This window comes from Dipodomys spectabilis, unplaced genomic scaffold, assembly GCF_019054845.1.
Source record: "Dipodomys spectabilis isolate Male_0828 unplaced genomic scaffold, ASM1905484v1 ptg000062l, whole genome shotgun sequence".
Lineage (NCBI taxonomy): Eukaryota > Metazoa > Chordata > Mammalia > Rodentia > Heteromyidae > Dipodomys > Dipodomys spectabilis.
The window spans coordinates 804,607-824,635 of NW_024870739.1; the positions used below are offsets into that span (position 1 = coordinate 804,607).

Genomic DNA, 20,029 nt, shown 5'->3' on the forward strand with positions numbered 1-20,029 from the left:
CGCAATTCTCAGATCTCAGCTCCTGATTAGCTAGGGTTACAAGCGTGAGCCACTGGCGCCTGGCTATCAAATTCTTTACACATCATCCATTATACACTTCAGCTATTGAAGACGCAGAACTCCAGCAGAGAAAATGTTACTCTTCCCCCCCCCCCCCCCCCCCCCCCCCCCCCCCCCCCCCCCCCGCCCAATTAAAAAATATTTCATTTGCCAACTAACCTCAGAAAGCAAGCAACTGCTCTGCATACAGAAATGGAAGCTCTAGAGAATAAATTATACACAACTCAAGTGAAGAACATTTTCTGAAGTCCATTTCCAGGAAACAGCTTGTTCACTGGTTAAAAATCCTATTTAACTCAGGAAGCTGAGATAAGGATCAAGGTTCTAAAAGCCTGCCTGTGCAGATAGATCTTAAAAGACTATTTCAAATTAACCAGCAAAAAGCCAGAAGTGGAGGCTCAAGTAGTAGAGCACCAGACGTGAGTGGAAAAGCAGAGTGGCACAAGGCCCAACATTCAAGTCCCAATGGCATGAGAAAAGTAAAAAAGTAAATTCTAATTTAATGTGGGAGTATTTCCCAGTGTACTGTCCAAAGTAATTGAATGTAGGAGTTGTATGTTCCAAATGATTACAAGAATCCAAATACATAATATGAATGGGTAAAAGCATCTCTCTAGATAGGACACATACCCTGCCTCTAGAGGTAGCTGCCAATCATTGACAGGTGTTGGCTGTCATTACAGCCATTTTTCTTCCAATTTCAAGGAAAGCAAACCATATTTTTGTGATGTTAATCTTAAATATTTACTCTATTTAAAAAATGGTGTGAGGCTGGGGATGTGGTTAGTAGTAGAGTTCTTGTCCAGTATGCATGAAGCCCTGGGTTCAATTCCTCAGTACCATGTCAAAAGAAAAAGCTAGAAGCAGCACTGTGGCTCAATTGGTAGAGTGCTAGCCTTGAGCACAGAGAGAATCAGGGACAGAGCTCAGGTCCTGACCAGGACCAGGAAAAAAATGGTGTAGGCAAAGCAGCCCATCTATAAATAACTCCATTATATCTGGCCTAGTGACTTAGCTATTCTGCAATCTCAAAAGCTAGGAGGACAGAGCTGGGGGGAAAAAAAAAGCATCAAACATGTTTCGTCCACATTCCCATTAATAGTCAGAAATCTGTCCCTCCAAGTCTTTTGTGGTTCAGTGTTTTCATATAGGGATGTTGACATACTTCAAAGAATATCCCACCTATTCCTCCAAAAGATGATGTGTCAGATATATCTCATTCTGGTCTCAGATGGTCTGTGGACCTATCTGGTCTGACCATGACCTGGTGGTCAGTTTGACTTGTCTAACCACAAAACCATTACCCTTGCCGGGCACTGGTGGCTCACGCCTGTAATCCTACCTACTCAGAGGCTGAGATCTGAGGATCACGATTCCAAGCTACCCCGGGCAAGAAAGGCTGTGAAACTCTTTATCTCTAATAAACCACCAGAAAACCGAAGGGGCGCTGTAGCTCAGGTGGTAGAGCACTAGCTGAAGAGCTGAAGGACAGTGCTCAGGCCGAGTTCAAGCCCCATGACAGACAAAAAAAACATTGCCTTGATCATGTTCAGGTGCAACTCTGGCTTCCGGAGACAGTCATGAAGCTCACAACTAAATATCGTTTGTACGCATACATATTGATTCATCTTGATTCCTTTATAATTAAAAATACCAGATAGTTTGTTGATCAATAAACAAAGTATTTATTCAGCACCCATGTGCCAAGCACTGTGCTAGGCACTGTGGTGGATACAAAAATTAAGACATGGTCCCTGCCCTTAAGGAGCTTACATTCTTATGAGGGAGACAAAACTAATATACATGTAGCAGCTAGAACAGTACAATATATAATTTTGTATAAGAAGATGTGGTACAAATTTGAAGTTTCATAAGGATTTTTTTTTAAAGGCAATAAATAGGCCTTAGAATGAAGTTTTCTTGTGGTGTCAGGAACTGATCAGGCCTTGATGAGACTTAAATTGAGATCCCTGTTAGAAGTAAGTTTCAGAGGAAGACAACAGGTATGCATTTGGTTTAGGGGATTACTAAGAAGCGTGGATTTCTGAGGAGTGACTTGACCATTAGCTTTGATGGAAACTCATAAATTATGTAAGTAGCTTAAGGGCATTCTGAAGAGTACTGAAAATAATGACAGGCTCTTGGCTAACCCAGATGAACTCACCTATCAAAAGCCACAACATAAAACACTAGCAGGAGGCATGGCATTCTAGGAAGTCGGTTAGACCACACAGTGATAATTTCACTATTTCTTAATTTCTAGAGGACCCTAAAGACTGACCAAGAGCTTCTTGACCAAGATCCATGACATGGTGTTTTGCCTCATGACTAGTTTGAAAGATATTAACACAGAGAAGAGTGACACAGAAAAAAAAAAAAGAGAGAAAAATAGAAATCCATAATGGAAAAAAAAAAAAACACACCAAAAAGTATATAAAATGTATCTCCTAAGGAGATGCAATTTGCATGTCCATTTACTTTTAAATGAACATATATACTGCATTTCTGTAACAAAAACCTATACCTTAGGTGTGCTTTTCAGTATTTCTGGTAGAAATCCAGGAATCTCTCATTAAATGTAAGCTTAATTAGCCACAAAAGTTCCATACGACAAATCTTTTCTGTTGAATGAAAAAGAAATGTATTCTGGAAGAATCATGATCAAGAAGTAAGTTGTGAAAGAAGTAGGATCTTCCTTAGGTCCAGGTAAGCACTGGGCCCTGTAAAGCAACACAGGAAAAGCAATGTGGTTATGGGACAGGCCCAAATAAGAGGTCAGTGATGAAACCCACCACTGCCCAGGACACAGTGTAATAGCACGGTCTGGAATCCTGTCACTAGTAACTTACATCCTATAAATTCAGAGAAACCTACAGTTGACAGCTGGGTTTGTTTGTTTGTTTTTGTTTTTTGCCAAGGGCCATTTGGATATTTATAACATCATTCATGGGCCATATACAATTATCAGTATCAGCAGATGGGTGAGGACAGCTAAAGAGAGGCATTAAGAGGAGTGTCTGTCCCATCATACACTGAATGATTGATTTCTCCAGCCTTCCACAGCCCGTGGACCAGTTGTTATCCACTCCCATCCCCCCTTGCTAGGCTGTACATTCAGAATGTGTTTCTTTTTTACCCAACTTTTAATATGTATAGAAATTTCCTACTTAAATGAACACAGTAAAAGAATAAAATTTTACCATAAAAAAATCCCTTTAAATGGTTAACCTAAAATTAACTCAGGGAGAACAAATGAAACTAGAATAACTTACTTTCAGCTCAAAAGCAAACAATTTGTAAAAATTCCTAGAAGTCACTGATAAAATTTTCTTAAAAACAAACACATCAGATTTACAAATCCCATAAGGATTATACAACCTAAGATTGGCATTTAAGCTCTATAATGATTTTTTAACTGCTTAGGAAAAATCAGTTTCATGACCCAAGTTCCATAAAATTGCAATAATCATCATATTCAAACACTTACATGTAAATTATGTCTACTAAATTCCATTACTTATGCATATTCCATTTAGACAAAATACTTTCACTTCAAAAACAATCTGAAAATTCCCACCTAAAGATGTGTATTATAGCTAATCTAAACCTTTGTCAATCTTTGAGGAAAAACCTCTGGAAAGATACTGTCTGTGAACCAAGAGAGAACAAAGACTACCCAGTTTCAGAAAAAGTCTGTGTCTACAGGCTGTTTATGAAAACCATCCTAGATCATTTCTTTCCTGGGGTGCTTTTTACCCTTCTGGGTTCTGACTAAGCAGTGTGAATGTAAAACCACTAAGACCTAGGGAAGACTATTTGGATGAGTATTTACTGAGCCATAGGCATTTAGTACCTACTCCTGTGAACCCTAATTTCTATCAGATTTGAAAGAGCAAGGAGTTGGCCCAGAAAAAATTTTCAGCTTTTCATGCAGCAAATGACAACGGTTAGCTAGCCAAAGCCCCAGGAGGAACACATGCCTACTACTGATTCACCTTCCTCAAGTTTTCCCAAAATGTTTCTATTTTCAGTGGATATTCTTCACGGAGCAGTGCAGGCAAATGTGTGGCAAGAGGCCACATTCACTTTTTTGCATATAGTTGAATTTCTGCTGCTACGAGAACTGCTCTCCTTCTCTTTTTTACCTTATGGTCTGACAACCAAAGTTTTGCAATTCCAACATGGAGAACAAGCTACCTGAATGACAACAATCAATCTTCTTCCTACTGAAGCTGGTATTATGAATTAGTAAGATGACAAACAGCATAACAGCCACATATTCCCAATCTTAAACAAAATCTAACCAAAGAGTGTGAAGATACAGGAAGAACAGGCATATAAACTGCTCTGGGCTCAGACCTTTGCAGGAGAGCTAGACTACAATATCATAATTTAAAAGATCACACACAAAAGCTTTAATACAGTGAGAGAGAGATGGAATTAGTTTTATTTTATCCTCTCCGAAACTTCCATTTACACCATGGCCTCATCAGTCAAAGAAGAAGAGGAAGAAAAAGCCCTGCCTTATGCCATAGAATTCAAGTACTTATGTACTTGTTAGAGGCGGCAGGGTATCTGTTTCTCCAGTTTTTTGGCTCCAAGAGATTACACTTTCAGTACCAGTAAAGAACCAATGGCAAACTGCTGGAAATGTCTTCTGGAAAAGTCAGTGTACCACTTCATAAAGTGCTTCTGGAGTTAAAATCTGTCGAGCTGACAAAAGTGTCCACACTTTTGCAACAAAGGATAAGAGAATCCCAATGAGTATTTCACTGAGTCCTTCTCAGCTGGGTCTCATTAATGGCACGTTGCTGCTTTAACCTCCGAGGCGCTGGCCCTCACCCCAGGCGAAGCCTCCTGGCCTATCTTCAGGTAGTGGATTGTAATTTGGATCATCATCTGGAGTATCAAAAATAGTCCTCCTAAAAGACAGGGCACAGATATCATTTTGTCAGAGTTTGCTTAGGTCTGAAAATACTACAAGTCCATTTTATTCCCACAGGGTTTCACTAATTGACAAGCATTATGTCTGCCTGCCATTAGTTATGGTATATTGAAGGTACCCAGGATTATGTAAGTTACTTTATCTCCTTTATCAATTTTCTCCACAAAAGCAATACATGAGCAAGGCACCTATGGCTCACACCTGTAATCCTAGCTACTTAGGAGGCTAAGAGGACTGCAGTTCAAAGCCAGAACGGGCAGAAAAGTCCATGAGACTTTTTATCTCCTATTAACCATCAAATATTGAAGTGGAGCTGTAGAGTGGTGATAGAGTCCTAGACTTGAGCAAAATAACTATCAGGGACAGTGCCCAGGGCACTGTTCAAGCCCAAGTTCAAGCCCAAAAACTGGTTCCACATTACTACCCCCGCCCCCGCCCCCAAAAAAAATCAATATATGACTAGATGCTGGTGGCTCACATCTTTAATCCTAGCTACTTAGGAGGCTCAGATTTGAGGATATTGGTTCCATGGCCAGATCAAGTAGAAAAAGTCCTTGAAACTCCATCTCTAATTAACTGAAGCATGGTTAGAATGGTAAAGCACCAGCCAAGAGCAAGAGAGAAAGGTTCTAAGTTCAAGTCCCAGTAACACCACACACACACATAATTCATGTAATTGTAGAGAATGGAAATACTGGGTAAAATATTCTAAATCCTCAGTTATTTTTTGTAAATGTCTTATTTTTCAATAATACATAATTAGGTTACATTCCAAAAGTTAGGCTACATTCTTTTTGCTTTTTTAGCATCTATCACGATGTCCCCTTATAAGGAAAGTTCATTAATTGTTCATTAATAGATGAAGAAAGAGCAGAGACAGACAGAAGCGTGTGCACGCGCGCGCGCACACACACACACACACACACATGGAAATCAGCCTTAAAAAGGGAAAGAGCTGGGGGCACAGCATAGTGGTAGAGCCTGTGCTTAGTTATATAGAGTCCTTGTTTCATTTCCTGGTGTCTGCAAACACATGTATGAATACACACAGGCTATTCTGGCACATTGCTATCACATGCACAAACCTCAGGAACATTATGCTGCATGAAACGAAACAGTCAAAACTGACTCTCCTGCTGAGTGCTAGTGGCTTATAACTGTAATCCTACCTACTCTGGAGGCTGAAATATGAGGATGGGAGTTCAAAGCAAACGCTAGCAGGAAAATCCACCAGCAGAAACAAAATGAAACCACAAGCAAAACAAAGCAACAGCAAAACAAAAACATAAACACCACCTCAGGCAGTCCTAGGACTGGCCAAATAAATAAGTAAATAAATCAATAGGTTTTTCCTTATATGAGGTATCTCATGTGAGTGCTAGAGTGCTCAAAGTCATAGAGTCAGAAATAGAATGGAGGCTGCTGGGACTGGAGAATAGGAGGTTTTTGTATGCATACAGTTTTAGGTTTGCAAGATAAGAGTTCTATGGAAGGTGGCAATGGTAATACTTAATACCACTGAATTGTGCATTTAAAAGGGGCTTCCCAGTGCCAGTGGCTCATGTCTGCAATACCAGATACTCAGGAGGCTAGGGACTTAAGACTGGTTGAAAGCTAAGCCAGGCAGGGAAACCCCTGAGATTCATCTCCACTTAACCAGCAAAAAGCAAGAAGCAGGACTGTGGCTTGAGTAGTAGGGCACTAGCCTTGAACAAAAATTACAGGGACAATGCCCACCCTGGTTCTGAATTCAAGTCCCAGGACGGACTGGCACATAAAAGGGGTAGGGACAAAGAAGATAAACCGTTAGATATCATAATTAAAATTTTAAAAAATATCACAGGTGTTTAAAAAAAAAAACAAAAACTACTGCAGGACATAGGAAGAGATAGTAAATATCCAAAAGACTTTATTCATTTTTTTTGTTGGTCCTGAGGCTCAAACTCTGGACCTGAGCACTGTCCCTCAGCTCTTCAGCTCAAGGCTAGCTTTCTACCACTTGAGCCACAGCACCACTTCCAGTATTCTCATGGTTAATTCAAGAGTCTCACAGACTTTCTTGCTCTTGCTGGCTTTAAACCGCGATCCTCAGATCTCAGCCTCCTGAGTAGCTGATTACAGGAGTGAGCCACCAGCACCCAGCTTCCAAAAGACTTTTTAAATGCCATTATATATATATTGATTCAAAGTTGCAGTAAAAAAATGAACCATAAAGCAGCTCATGTGTCTAATGATACTTGCCTAGAGCTCAGAAGCTTAGAAATGTAACAATAGGAGCCGGGTGCTGGTGGCTCACGCCTGTAATCCTAGCTACTCAGGAGGCTGAGATCTGAGGATTGCGGTTCAAAGCCAGCCCGGGCAGGACAGACCATGAGACTCCTATCTCCAATAAACCACCAGAAAACCGGAAGTGGCGCTGTAGCTCAAGTGGCAGAGCGCTCGCCTTGAGCTGAAGAGCTGAGGGACAGCGCCCAGGCCCAGAGTTCAAGCCCCACTACTGACCAAAAAAAAAAAGAAATGTAACAATAGGGAAGCCGGTACTGTGACTAATGAGGTAGAGTGCTAGTATTGAGCACAGAGGCTCAGGGACAGCACTCAGACCCTGAGTTCAAGCCCCACAACTGGGGGGAAGAAAAAGAAAAGAAAAGAAAAAAAAATGTAATAATAGAGGCTGGGAATGTGGCTTAGTGGTATAATGATTGACTAGCATGCATGAAAGCCCTGGGTTCGATTCCTCAATATCACATAAACAGAAAAAGCCAGAAGTGGCTCTGTGGCTCAAGTGGTAGAGTGCTAGCCTTGAGCAAAAGAAGCTCAAGGACAGTGTCCAAGCCCTGAGTTCAAGCCCCAGGACTAGGAAGAATAGGAAGAATAAGGAAGAAAAGGAGGAAAAAGAGGAGGAGGAAGAAGAAAGAAGTGTAACAACAACAAAACCAAGCAAAAGCCAAGAAGAAACAGCAAAGCACTGTTATTGATGAATGTAAAAATGTTTGCTCTATCCACAGTAATAAAAGTATACTTAAAACAGACACTGCAAAGCTTCTTTGCTCTTATCTACCTTCTCTATTTCTCCCTACTTTACTCTGATTTGCTAAAGAAATCCTTGCTAAACTTAAAAATACAGAGCTGGGAAGGTGGCTTAGTGGTAGAGTGCTAGCCTTGAGCTGAAAAGCTGAGGGACAACACCCAGGCCCAGAATTCAGGCCCCACGACTGGACCCAAAAAAACTAAAAAACAAAAAACCCAAACAAATTTGAATCATTTCTACATCACCAGGTTGAGCAGAACAATGAAAATGTCCATGTGGGGAGAGAAGCCAAAGTGATCCAAGAACAGAAAGAAGCTGGGAGAAGCAGGCTAATAGAACAGAGTCAAAAGCCCAAATGGGTGATGCATACAGAGATGGCCTGATCAGTCAGAAAAGAATGCATACTGACTTGGGGAATTTATGGACCCATAAGAAGAAAGACAAACTACTGGAGGTGGATGAAACAATAAGAGTCTGGTTATAAAAGAGGGTAAACAGCATATTAATGATTGTAAGAATCAGGGTAGAGATCCTCTATTCCTACAACAGAATACTACCCAGTAATAAAAAGGAACAAATAACTGATAGGCCTACCATCACTGATCAACTTAAAAAACATGTTGAGTCAAAGACGACACATAAAAGAGCAACTGTGTTCTACATGATTCCACTCATGAAATGTACAATATATAAAACTAATCAAAGTTAGCCTGGGCAGAAAAGTCCTAGAGAGTCCTAGAGATTCTGTCTTCAATTAGCCAGCAAAATGGTAAGACTGAAGGCCTGACTCAAGTAGTAGAATACCAGCTGTGAACACCAGTTGAGCAAGAGCTCCCCATGAATTCAAGTGGCATATTTTAACTGATATACACACACACAAAAAAAGCTGGAAATTGATGAATCATGCCAGCAATCCCAGCTGCTGAGGAGGCTGAGATCTAAGGATCTCAGTTTGAAACCAGTAGGAAAGTCTAAGAGACTCTTATCTCCGACAAACCACTAAAAGTAGCTAAAAGTGGTAGTGTTAGCTGTGAAGCAGTTCAGGGACTGTGCCCTGGTTCAAGTACCAGGACCATCACAAGACATAAAAACAAAAAATAAATTAATCCATGGAGGAATAAAACCAAAACGGTGATTGTTTCTTAAACATAGTGGCAAAGAATGACAGAAGGGATATTAGGGAAGCTTTTGGTTGATGGTAATCTTCATTTTGATAGTTTGGGTTACAAAACTGTATGCATAATGTACTTAGAATTTGTATATTTTATTGTATAAATAAATATGAGCTATGGCTAATGATAAACTTGCCAAAGTATTCAGGAAACTAAGTATACTGGGTTGGGAAGCTGGATATACGGACAGGTGTACAATAAGCAGAAACCATAAAATATTCATTGTAGAATTTATGTAGTGGGGAATTCATGTGCCCCGTACAACTTTTTCTGTACTCTTTTCATTTACTCTATGTGGAAACTTTCATAGTAAAACATTAGAGAAAAACATAGAGAAAGTATAAAAAATCGAATGAACTGTGTTGGGTTTTGTAAGAACTGGTAATATATGAGTACACACACACACGCGCGCGCGCAGATTTAAGGTGAGTGCCAGTGGTTCATACCTAAATTCTATCTACTTAGATTTGAGGATCGCAGTTAGAAGCCAGCCCAGGTAGAAAATCCATGAGACTCTTGTCTCCAACTAAACAAAAAGCTGGAAGTGGAGCTAAGTCAAGTGGTAAAGTATTAGCTCAGAAACAGCCCCTAGGCCCTAAGTTCAAGTCACAGAACCAGAAAACCAAACCAAACCACACACACACACACACACACACACACACACAAAATATGGAACGGAATGTGTGAGTAAACATCCCTCTAAACAATGTAATTCCATTACTCTGTTCACTAAGATATAGGAACAGTAACACTCCAATAGCAACCATCATATTTAGTACTCAAATTTGACTTCTAAATTTATTTCTGTACTAAAACAGAACCAAAGCTCCTTCAAGAAACAGCTGACTCTAGGACTAGGTCAAGTAGAACCTGGGATATCTCACTGGACTAGAAAGTTATAAATTGCTTAAAAAATGTTGATGATAGGGACATGCTGAAAGGACTTAAAAGCCAAATCTAGGACAACAAAACCTCAAAACACAATTAGGGATTATAATCCATGAATAAACATGAAGCCATGAATTCATACAAGTATGGAGAAATGAACTAAAATGTGATAAGGGAAGAGTATAGTTTGAAAATACATTCCCACAAAATACTTCACCACAAATAAGCAAAGTGGAGAAGCCTGGCAGACACCTAAACCTTTAATGATTAACCACCAATCTGACAAACTTCCATGAGAATAATTGATTCAGAGAATCATTTCCCTGACATTACTGCCTTTAAAGACATGAGGGAACATTAGATAAACCCAAACGGAGAGGCGTTTAACAAAATGTGTCTACAATCCTAAGGAGAGAATAAGGAACTGTTCTAAAGAGGAAGACTGAAGAGGGGCTGGGAATGTAGCTCAATGGCAGAGTGCTTGCTCGTATGCATGAGGCCCTGGGTTCAATTTCTCAGCACCACATAAACAGAAAAAGCTGTGACTCAAGTAGTAGAGTGCTAGCCTTGAGCACAGAGAGGCTCAGGGACAGTGCCCAGGCCGAATTCAAGCCCCAGGTTTGGCAAAAGAGAGAGAGAGAGAGAGAGAGAGAGAGAGAGAGAGAGAGAGAAAGACTGAATAAACACAAAAACCAAAGACAACAACTGGGTCTGAAATAGATTCTTTGCAATTTAAAGCAAAATTATAGTACATAAAGTTCTTTTTTTTTTTTTTTCCGGTCATAGGGCTTGAACTTGGCCTGGGGTGTCCCTGAGCTCTTCAGCTAGTGAGCACTCTATATCACTTGAACCACTTCTGGTTTTCTGGTGGATAATTGGAGATAGGAGATAATTGGAGAAAGTCTCACAGACTTTCCTGCCAGAGCTGGCTTTGAACCTCCAATAAACTACACAGAAAAAGCCAGAAGTGGGTGGCACTGAGGCTCAAGTGGTACAGCGCTAGCTTTGGACACAAAGAGGCTCAGCACCCAGACACTGAATTCAAACCCCAGGATTGGCAAAAAAAAAAGAAATAGGGAAAAAAAAAAAAAACGTGAATGAGGTTATTTTCTAATATGTCTAAGTAATGGGATTATAAATATCTTTCTATTTTCCTTTCCACATGTTTTTAATTAAAAAATATTTTTTGAAAAAATATTTTTTGAGATGGTCTTGGGCTGGGAAGGTGGCTCAGTGGTAGAGTGCTTGCCTTGCATGCATGAGGCCCTGGGTTCAATTCCTCAGCACCACATAAGCTGAAAAAAAAAGCTGAAAATGGCGTTGTGGCTCATGTGGTAGAGCGCTAGCCTTGAGCTGAAGAGCTGAAGGACAGCGTCCAGGACCAGAGTTCAGGCTCCATGACTAACAAAATAAAACAAAAAATTAAAAAAAAAAAAAAAAAAATAGCCAGACAAGAGATGAAGTCTTGGTATGTTTCTCAGGCTGGCATTAAATTCTCAATCCTATTGCAGTCTTAAAACACTGGCATGTATGTCCAGTTACTTCCTCTTTTTTGCTTAACTATTCTACCACAAATATTGTATAACAACTTATTTTTCTCCCTCAATTGAGCCTTTTTTCATGTAGTACTTTCTGAGAACACAAAATTCTGGAGCACAAAGAGGTCTCAGAAATCAAAGCACTATTCAAGGAACTAAACTACAAACAAGGAGTTGGTACTTGCTTACAACCATACTAGTCACTGCAGCAGCCACATCTGGTTTCCAATGCAAAGCTATTTCTTATTCAATTTCATTGCTTACCTTGACCCCCTGCTTTGCAGGTCAGAAATCCCACCATCAGAAAGCTTTCCTCATCCATGCTGTCCATTTTGCTATCTTACCTCTCTAAACTTGGACAACAGCTTTCATAAAACCTGCAGTCAACTCTCTAGAATAGGAAGTTCTAGTAGGCATTTGAGACAATAATTACCAAGTAACCCCTATGATATCCTGAGCTGTGATGCTGACACCGTCTGCCTCTAGCCAATCCAAGTACTCTTCAGCTGCAGCTAGATTACTCAATCTGCAAATATTTACTGATCTGAATTATGTGTACCAAAAATGATGGGAGCCCCAAGAAAACCTTGATTATGCATTCTGTCCTTGTTTCTGTCTACAAACACAAAACATGGGTTAAACACTTACAAAATAGACGGTGTTTTGAGAATTCTTATTCCACCAGGTTGGTTGGGAAATACATCTTCCAAGAAAAAATATATGTGTCCAACTGCAATACCTAGAGTCAATCAGAAACAAAGGATGAGAGGACTAATGTTTTACTGCATGTGAACCGTCTAACATATAGCATTTTTAAGATGTTAGTGTAATCATCTAAAATGTTTCATCTCATATTCATAGGTGTACTCATATAAAAAATTATAAACATTTTAATTAAACATTAAGATACTTACATTAAAGTAAAATTATAGTCCTTGATACACAAGCGTCAAATAATCTTACATTACACATAAAGGCCAGACAGAATTAATATAAAAAAAAGATGAAGTACATTTACAGATGAATTAGTAACCAAAGTAGTGATAAGACTCTTACCCAAGAGGTCCACAATGATTGAGTTCCCCAATAACAAGGAGAACCCCATGAGCACCCAGGGCAGAAAGGGGGCCTGGAAGTTGAGAAGGCCAAAAAAGTTCATACGGACATACGGGTTCCTTCTGCTCCACACATAAACCAGCATTATTGTAAAGGCCTGACCTAAAAAAACTAAGCTCACAAATAAACCAAAAAGCTAGCACACAGCATTAAGGAAAATATCAACATAAACATGTATAAGGAAGGCTGAACAAGGCAACTAAATATTGTATTGCAACTAAAGTTTGAATTGGAAAAATCAAGTAGCTACATTTTGGGAATAGGAGAAAGACAGAATAATTACCCAGAGCAATTAGGCAAAATTGGGCTTGGGATTAATCTTCTGGACTATAGCTACTTTAACCTATGAATGGCAATCCTCAGATCTCAGGCCTGAGTATCTAGGATTAGAGGTGTGAGCCACCAGCACTTGACCAAAATTCATTTCTTTTAATAAATAACCCTAGTAGTTTTTGGAGTTTTTTTTGTGTGTGTGCCAGTATTGGGGCTTGAACTCAAGAGCTGGCACTCTCATCCACTTTCTCACTCAAGACTGACACTCTACTACTTGAGCCTCACCTTCACTTTTAGCTTTTTATTTATTTATTTTGCTAGTTAATTGGAGATAACAGTATCACAGACTTTTTTTGCTCAGTATTGGATTTGAACTTTGAACTTCACACCATAATCCTCAAATCTCAGCCTCCACAGTAGCTAAAATAAAAGGCACGTGCCACAGGGCCCAGTTTTTTTTTTTTTTAAACAGATTTGATAACGACTAAATAGAAGTTTGGCAACTTACTTTAAAAGTAAAAAGGCTGGAGATGTAGCTCGGTGGTAGATCACTTATCTAGCATATACCAGGTCCAGGGTTGTAACCCCAACATAGCCAAAAAAAAGAAAAGAAAAGAAAAGAAAAGGGGGCTGTGAAGGTGGCTCAGTGGTAGAGCGCTTGCCTTGCATGCATGAGACCCTGGGTTCGATTCCTCAGCACCATATAAGCAAAAAGAAAAAAGCCGGAAGTGGCGCTGTGGCTCAAGAGGTAGAGCGGTAGCCTTGAGCTGAAGAGCTGAGGGACAGCGCCCAGGCCCAGAGTACAGGTCCCACGACCGGACCAAAAAAAACAAACAAAAAGGTGAAGTATACCCTTCAGCAATGATATAACCAGGATACTTCACAGTAACCCACCTGGGTTAAATGTTCCTCTGCTTTGCTCACAGTAGTAAAGCATCCTGTACAAAATGTAAGCTTGGTAAGCTATTGCAGAAATTGTGCTGTAAAATAATTGCTAGTGCCCTGAAGCTGAAAATCTAGACTTGACCCGTTCAGAATTCAGTGAAACATGGGAGATAAGTATATAGCTTTCAGAAGAGACAGGCTGTTCACTAACATTTTCCTATGTTCTACTTGTTGAAGGATACGGTCATTAAGAATCCACCAAAAAGGAACATAAATACAAAGTCTGCAGTCCGACCTCGGAAAGAACCTTCTTCTAGCATACGACAGTAACGATATCTTAAGTTCCAAGTTAAGAAAATGTCATACACACAAACAGGAAGTAAAATTTTAAATTCAGCACTTAATTACATTTGGATCCATTATCTGTAAAACAGTCAAAAATCTTCACTTCTGTAAGAATGTTTAAGTGGAAATATTCCTTTTTTTGGTGTCAGTAGTCTTGGGGCTTGAACTCAGGGCTAAGGCACTATCCCTCAGCTCTCTTTCTGCTCAAGGCTGAACACTCGACCACTTGAGCCACTCCTCAACTTCTGGCTTTTTGGTAGTTAAGTGGAGTTAAGAGTCTGATTTCCCAGCCCAGGCTGGCTGGCTTCAAACAGTGATTCTCACGTCTCAACCTCTAGAGTAGTTAGGATTACAGGCACTGGTCCCCAGCTACCTTTAAAAAAAAAAGGCAAACCAAGAGTACCACCAGGTTTTACAAAGACTTAGCTGGGAAACTAATTCAGATGCCGTATAAACATGTCTCCAATAAAACCTTTTCTCAAATTTGTAGAACTGTCTTCTCTAAGCTCAACCACGCCTTAATCTGCCCCACCTTTACTACTCCGTCCCATCTTGGGGTGATCAGCTATCTTTTCAAACTTCGATGAGTACCCTTATCTATACTTGTCAATAAGGTTGTGTTGTAATGAAAAAAACTAAGAAACTTACCAAAATGAAGTTTAGTAGCAGACAAGGGCGTTCATGCTGGAGCAGGAATCCCAGCACCCAATGGTCCTCTGCCCACTGCAGATGAGCAGAACTGCAACTCCCCTCTTATCCAGAAGGTGGGAACAAATGCCCAGCTCAGGGGTCCTAATTACCACCTTTCCAGAGCACAGCTCTTCCCATCTTTCAAAAACTGAAAACAGGGCAAGCCTGGCAGGCAGTATGGTACTTCTTTTCAGCCAACAGAACCAGCATGAGAGATCTCAAGTTTCTTAAGAACCATTCCCAAACCCTCAGCAACATTTTGGTCATTAAATCACATCTTTCCTCTTGATTAGATCTGTAAGCAACTTAAGAACAGTAATGAAGCCAGGCACAGGTGGCTCATACCTGTAATCCTAGCTACTCAGGAGGATGAGATCTGAGGATTGCTGTTCAAAGCCAGTCCAGGCAGGAAAGTCCTGAGACTCTTATCTCCAATTAACCACCAGAATACTGGAAGTGGCACTGTGGCTCAAGTGATAGGGTGCTTGCTTTGAGCTGAAGAGCTCAGGCCCAGCATCCAAGCCCACAGTTCAAACCAACTACCGACAAACAACAACAAAAAAACCCAGTAATGACATCTTGTCACAAATTAGACCCTAGCAATATAGTTGGTAACAATTCAAAACATTACTAGGCTGATTCATTTTTCTATGTACCAAGTTATAGTTACAATGGTATAAAAAAGTAAACAAGATCAATAGTTTCACTTACTGTGTTTCTTAAGTGAACCTAAGGTTTTGATGTTGAAACCCACTTAATAAAGGATACAGAAAAATCATGTTAAATAAAAAATTGAATCCAACTGGCCCAAAAAATAAGAAATTGGTGATTAACCTCCATATCTATAGAGAGAAGAAATTAAGAGAAAATGGATTAAGTAAAATGTGTTACTAGAAAATACTTTCACATTAAGACAAAAGACATACCATGACAATAATGGTTCAAAGGCCATAGACAGGGTGATGGATGTTCTGTTGGAACCTAAAACACACAATCTGATATTGGAACTCTGTCTGGGCTGCTTCTAGTTGAAAGACTGAAAGACTAAAATGTGAAGTTTCTAGAAAATTTGCAATTGTGACTATCCTTAAAACATACACACACACATACACACACACACACACACACACACGCGTGCGCGCGTGCACGGGTTAGGAATGTGACTCAGTGGTAAGAGTGCTTGCCTTGCATGCATGAGGCCCTGGGTTTCATTCCTTAGCACCACATAAGCTGAAAAAGCCGGAAGTGGCATTGTGGCTTAAGTGGTAGAGCGCTTGCCTTGAGCTGAAAAGCTGAGGGACAGTGCCCAGGCCCAGAGTTCAGGCCCCACAACCGGCAAAGATAGATAGATAAATAAAGAAATAAAATAAAATAAAATAATTCATCCCATATATTTGAGCAAATTATGGGAAAAGTTTAAAGGAAAAATCAGGTTAATTTGCAGAACAGAGAGTGCTTTCCTCTGGGGACTACCATAAGCTAACAAAGAGCTCATATAATTCCAGGGACCTCATATGTGTAATTGCCAAGAGATTTTTCTACATTACACAGAAATATTCAGAAGGATAAAAAATTAAGTTGTAGTCAGAACACACAATCAATTCCCTACAAGAACTAACACTCTAATTAGGAGACATAAGGACATTTAGTTTCATACTGGAAATCCTGACACACACTTTTTTTTTGTTGGTCATGGGGCTTGAACTCTGGGTTTGGGTGCTATCCCTCAGCTCTTCAGCTCAAGGCTAGTGCTCTACCACTTTAGCCACAGTGCCACTTCCGGCTTTTTTCTTTTTGCTTATGTGGTGCTGAGGAATCGAACCCAGGGCCTCATGCATGCAAGGCAAGCGCTCTACCACTGAGCCACCTTCCCAGCCCCTGACATATTCTTATACCTACTCAACCTATTCATGCTCAGCATAATCATCCCTCCCAAAAGGCGGAGCCTTTAACATTTTCAAGTGCTTAGTTTGCCTACTCTTTCATCTGATCTTGTCTAGTGTTTTTGAGTCCTAGCACAAACTGGCCTCAAACTTGTTAACTACTGCCTTAGCAACTGAGTGCTGGGATCACAGGACCTTAATAAAGTCAGGAGGCAAACCAGTTCACAGATAAGGAAAATAGAAGAGTTAGGTAATTTAAAATAGATTGCTGGAGGACATGCAGCTAGTGGGTGGACACAGAGGTAAATCTAGATGCTAAATCCAAATTCAGATGCATTTAACCTCAGGCAAAGTCAATCCAAGCAAGTCCTCTGGAAGCAGAGCAAGCATGCTAAATGGAGGAGGCTATGACCAGAGAGAGACTAGAGGATTTTTTCGTGGGACATTAATTTCCACAGAACTGGTAACTATTAAAATAGGAACAGCTACATATTAACTGCAGCCAAGCGTAATCCTCACTCTAGTAAGGAGAGAACATATGAAAAACTGCAATAAGGATAAGAGATGCTCTTAAACAACAGACTATGAATCCAAGGCCACATAAAACTACATCTTGAAAGGCAAGCTAGAATTCAGAGGGCATAAAGTGAATATAATACATTTGAGACAGAGAAAACAGCATGTGTAGGGAAAGAATTATTGGCTTTCCCAGTCTCTCCTTCACTTGGTGTAACTATGCCTTCTTAGAATTTTCATCACTGAAAAAGTATCTCATAGTATATAATCTAATAACCAGCATTTTGTTTCAGTTATTGATCATTCAGACTGTGCAAGTATAATCTGCTCTCTAAGAAAGATGATGGATCAATTTAAAAGTATTGTCTCAATTGAGTTTATTAAACTCAACCATGATGATTAGTCACAAATAAGGTCGAACTGTGAGCCCTTCCCTAGGGAAGCTAGCTGGTCAGTCTTCTCACAAGCCACAATAACTCTATTTTTTATTGTTTATTGTTTATTTTTCAGATAGTGTCATACTAAGTAGGCAAGGCTAATCTCAAACTTTTGAACCTTCTGCATGTGCTGGGATTAAAGCCACATGGAGCTAGTGATACTCAAATATAGGAACTAAACATTTTTTTTTTTTGTCCAGAGAACTTTATGAGTTTTAAATTCCTACCCTTAGCAATTCTGATTTGATACATGATAGCGAGCTTAAGAAACTCTTACAAGTTCTGGAAATGATTCTGAAGCCAAGCAAACTTCAGACTCACCACTCTGCAGCTCAATATAATTGAAGGTCCCCACTGGGTTTTTTAGGAGTTAGAATATTGGAGAATTTGGTACCAAGCAGTAAGAAAAAGAAATGGGGGGAAAAAACCATAATTGCCACTGACTACTTACTTGAAAGTGTTTAAAAATTAATTCAGGATTGAAGTACAACTGAAAAGGTGTGATCAATTCCAACTGCTGAAATAGAAAAACACCTTCTTTAAGCGGATCAATTAAAAGACAAAATTTCAGCATTACAGTACAGGATTAGTAGATCTAGTAATTCCCAACTCTGTCACTTAGAACTAATTTCCTTGAGGGCTGGGAAGGTGGCTCAGTGGTAGAGCGCTTGCTTTGCATGCCTGAGGCCCTGGCTTCCATTCCTCAGCACCACATAAGCAAAAAGAAAAAAAAGCTGGAAGTGGCGCTGTGGCTCAAGTGGTAGAGCGCTAGCCTTGAGCTGAAGAACTGAGGGACAGCACCCAGGCCCAGAGTTCAGGCCTTACAACTGGACCCAAAAAAAAAAAAAAAAAAAGAACTAATTTCCTTGAAACTTTTCTTCTTAGGCCATAGAAAGAGGTTGGTAAAGAATTCTCTAGGGAACTAGGAATGTGGCTTTGTGTAGAGTGCTTACCTAGCATGCATGAAGACCAGGGTTCAATTCCTTAGTACCACATAAACAGAAAAAGCTGAAAGGGGATGTGGCTTAAGTGGTAAAGCACCGAATGAGTGCAGAGAGGGCTCAGGGACAGAGCCCAGGCCCTGAGTTCAAGCCCCAGGATCGGCAAAAAACAAACAACACAGTAACAACAACAACAAAAATTCTCTAGGGGCTGGGAATGTGGCTTAGTGATATAGAGTGCTTGCCTAGCATTCATGAAGCCCTGGGTTCGATTCCTCAATACCAAATAAACAGGAAAAGCCAGAAGTGGCGCTGTGGCCCAAGTGGTACAGTGCTAGCTTTGAGCAAAAAAAAAAAGCTCAGGGGCAGTGCCCAGGCCCTGAGTTCAAGCCCCAGGACTGCCAAAAAAAGAATTCTTTAGAATTGGTACCATCCTTTGTATCTTCAATATCTTAACACAGTATAACAGCAATGTAAAAGTTCTTATGCTGCAATACCTAAAGATATCAAGGCAGATAGGTGGTGACAGTTTAGATACAAGATGAGAAGCAGCAGCTGCTACGAATCTGCCCATCACGAGGGTACCAACTTTAGGCCCGTGAAATAACACAAGTCACTTGAAATAAAAAAGATGGGAGACCTTGCCACCACTAGGGATAAGTGAGGCCCGAGTTTCTTTACTCACAGATCCTGTTATTCTAAAGTGTTTCCCTCTAGCCAATTTCCAGATTTTGCTCCCAACACCTGTTTCTTCACTTAGCCCATCTTGCTCTCACACTCGCCACTGGACCATCTGGGTGCAGCAAGAGTTCTCGAACACGTTTCTTAGGTGGGCGGCTCCCGCAGCCCTGGCCCGTTATCTGTCCGGATTTCATTTCAGAAATTGATCTTCCCTTCTCCCCACAGAGCAGCACTCACAACTAAGGTCACCCGATTGGCACTCCTGGAGCTATCCCGAACCCTAGAGGTAGTCCAGGCAGTCTCCACCCACCCCTGGGACTGGACCCTCTGGGCGTCTCCGAGGCCCAACCCCTAGTTTCCTGAAGACCCAGTCACTTCCACCCCGGAAAATAAGAACGGGGTACTGTAACTGCTCACCACAGCGGCGGTAGTGAGAACGCAAGCAGTGGTGTACGCTCGGCTGACTGGTGGGATCTGCAGGTACTCCAGGCGGAGACTCTGGTACGCCATCTTCCCACCGCCGGCTGCCTCCTCCCACCCCCCCACTTCCTCTTCCGCCAGTATGCCTGGGCCAGGGGGCGGCCCGCTGCCTGCTGCCGTCCAATCAGCGCCGCGAAGTCGGACAGCCACC

General features: G+C 40.7%; 1 protein-coding gene across 3 annotated transcripts; it reads right to left on the minus strand.

Annotated features, from left to right (window-relative positions):
• Positions 1-2,333: 2,333 nt before the first annotated feature.
• Derl2 (derlin 2) lies at positions 2,334-19,952 on the minus strand. 3 transcript variants are annotated; one of them, XM_042680583.1, is made up of 7 exons: positions 19,816-19,950; positions 18,228-18,290; positions 15,709-15,782; positions 14,148-14,241; positions 12,688-12,883; positions 12,280-12,370; positions 2,334-4,982 (listed from the first exon to the last, which is right to left on the minus strand). In XM_042680583.1, the coding sequence occupies exons 1-7, from the start codon at positions 19,906-19,908 to the stop codon at positions 4,877-4,879; spliced, it is 717 nt and encodes a 238-aa protein (XP_042536517.1). In that variant the 5' UTR covers positions 19,909-19,950; the 3' UTR covers positions 2,334-4,876. The 3 variants fall into 3 exon arrangements, with proteins under 3 accessions (XP_042536517.1, XP_042536516.1, XP_042536518.1); XM_042680582.1 differs by having other exon boundaries at positions 18,228-18,293; positions 19,816-19,949; XM_042680584.1 differs by lacking the exons at positions 12,688-12,883; positions 14,148-14,241; positions 15,709-15,782 and having other exon boundaries at positions 4,893-4,982; positions 18,228-18,293; positions 19,816-19,952.
• Positions 19,953-20,029: the final 77 nt, after the last annotated feature.

Excerpts from the sequence above, each read along its gene's own strand:
- Derl2 (XM_042680582.1), bottom strand. The coding sequence starts at position 19,908 with ATGGCGTACCAGAGTCTCCGCCTGGAGTACCTGCAGATCCCACCAGTC. Across the intron at positions 12,371-12,687 it reads AATCATTGTGGACCTCTTGG|GTATTGCAGTTGGACACATA; the intron begins GTAAGAGTCTTA and ends GATTGACTCTAG. Across the intron at positions 4,983-12,279 it reads CTCAAAACACCGTCTATTTT|GAGGACTATTTTTGATACTC; the intron begins GTAAGTGTTTAA and ends CCTGTCTTTTAG.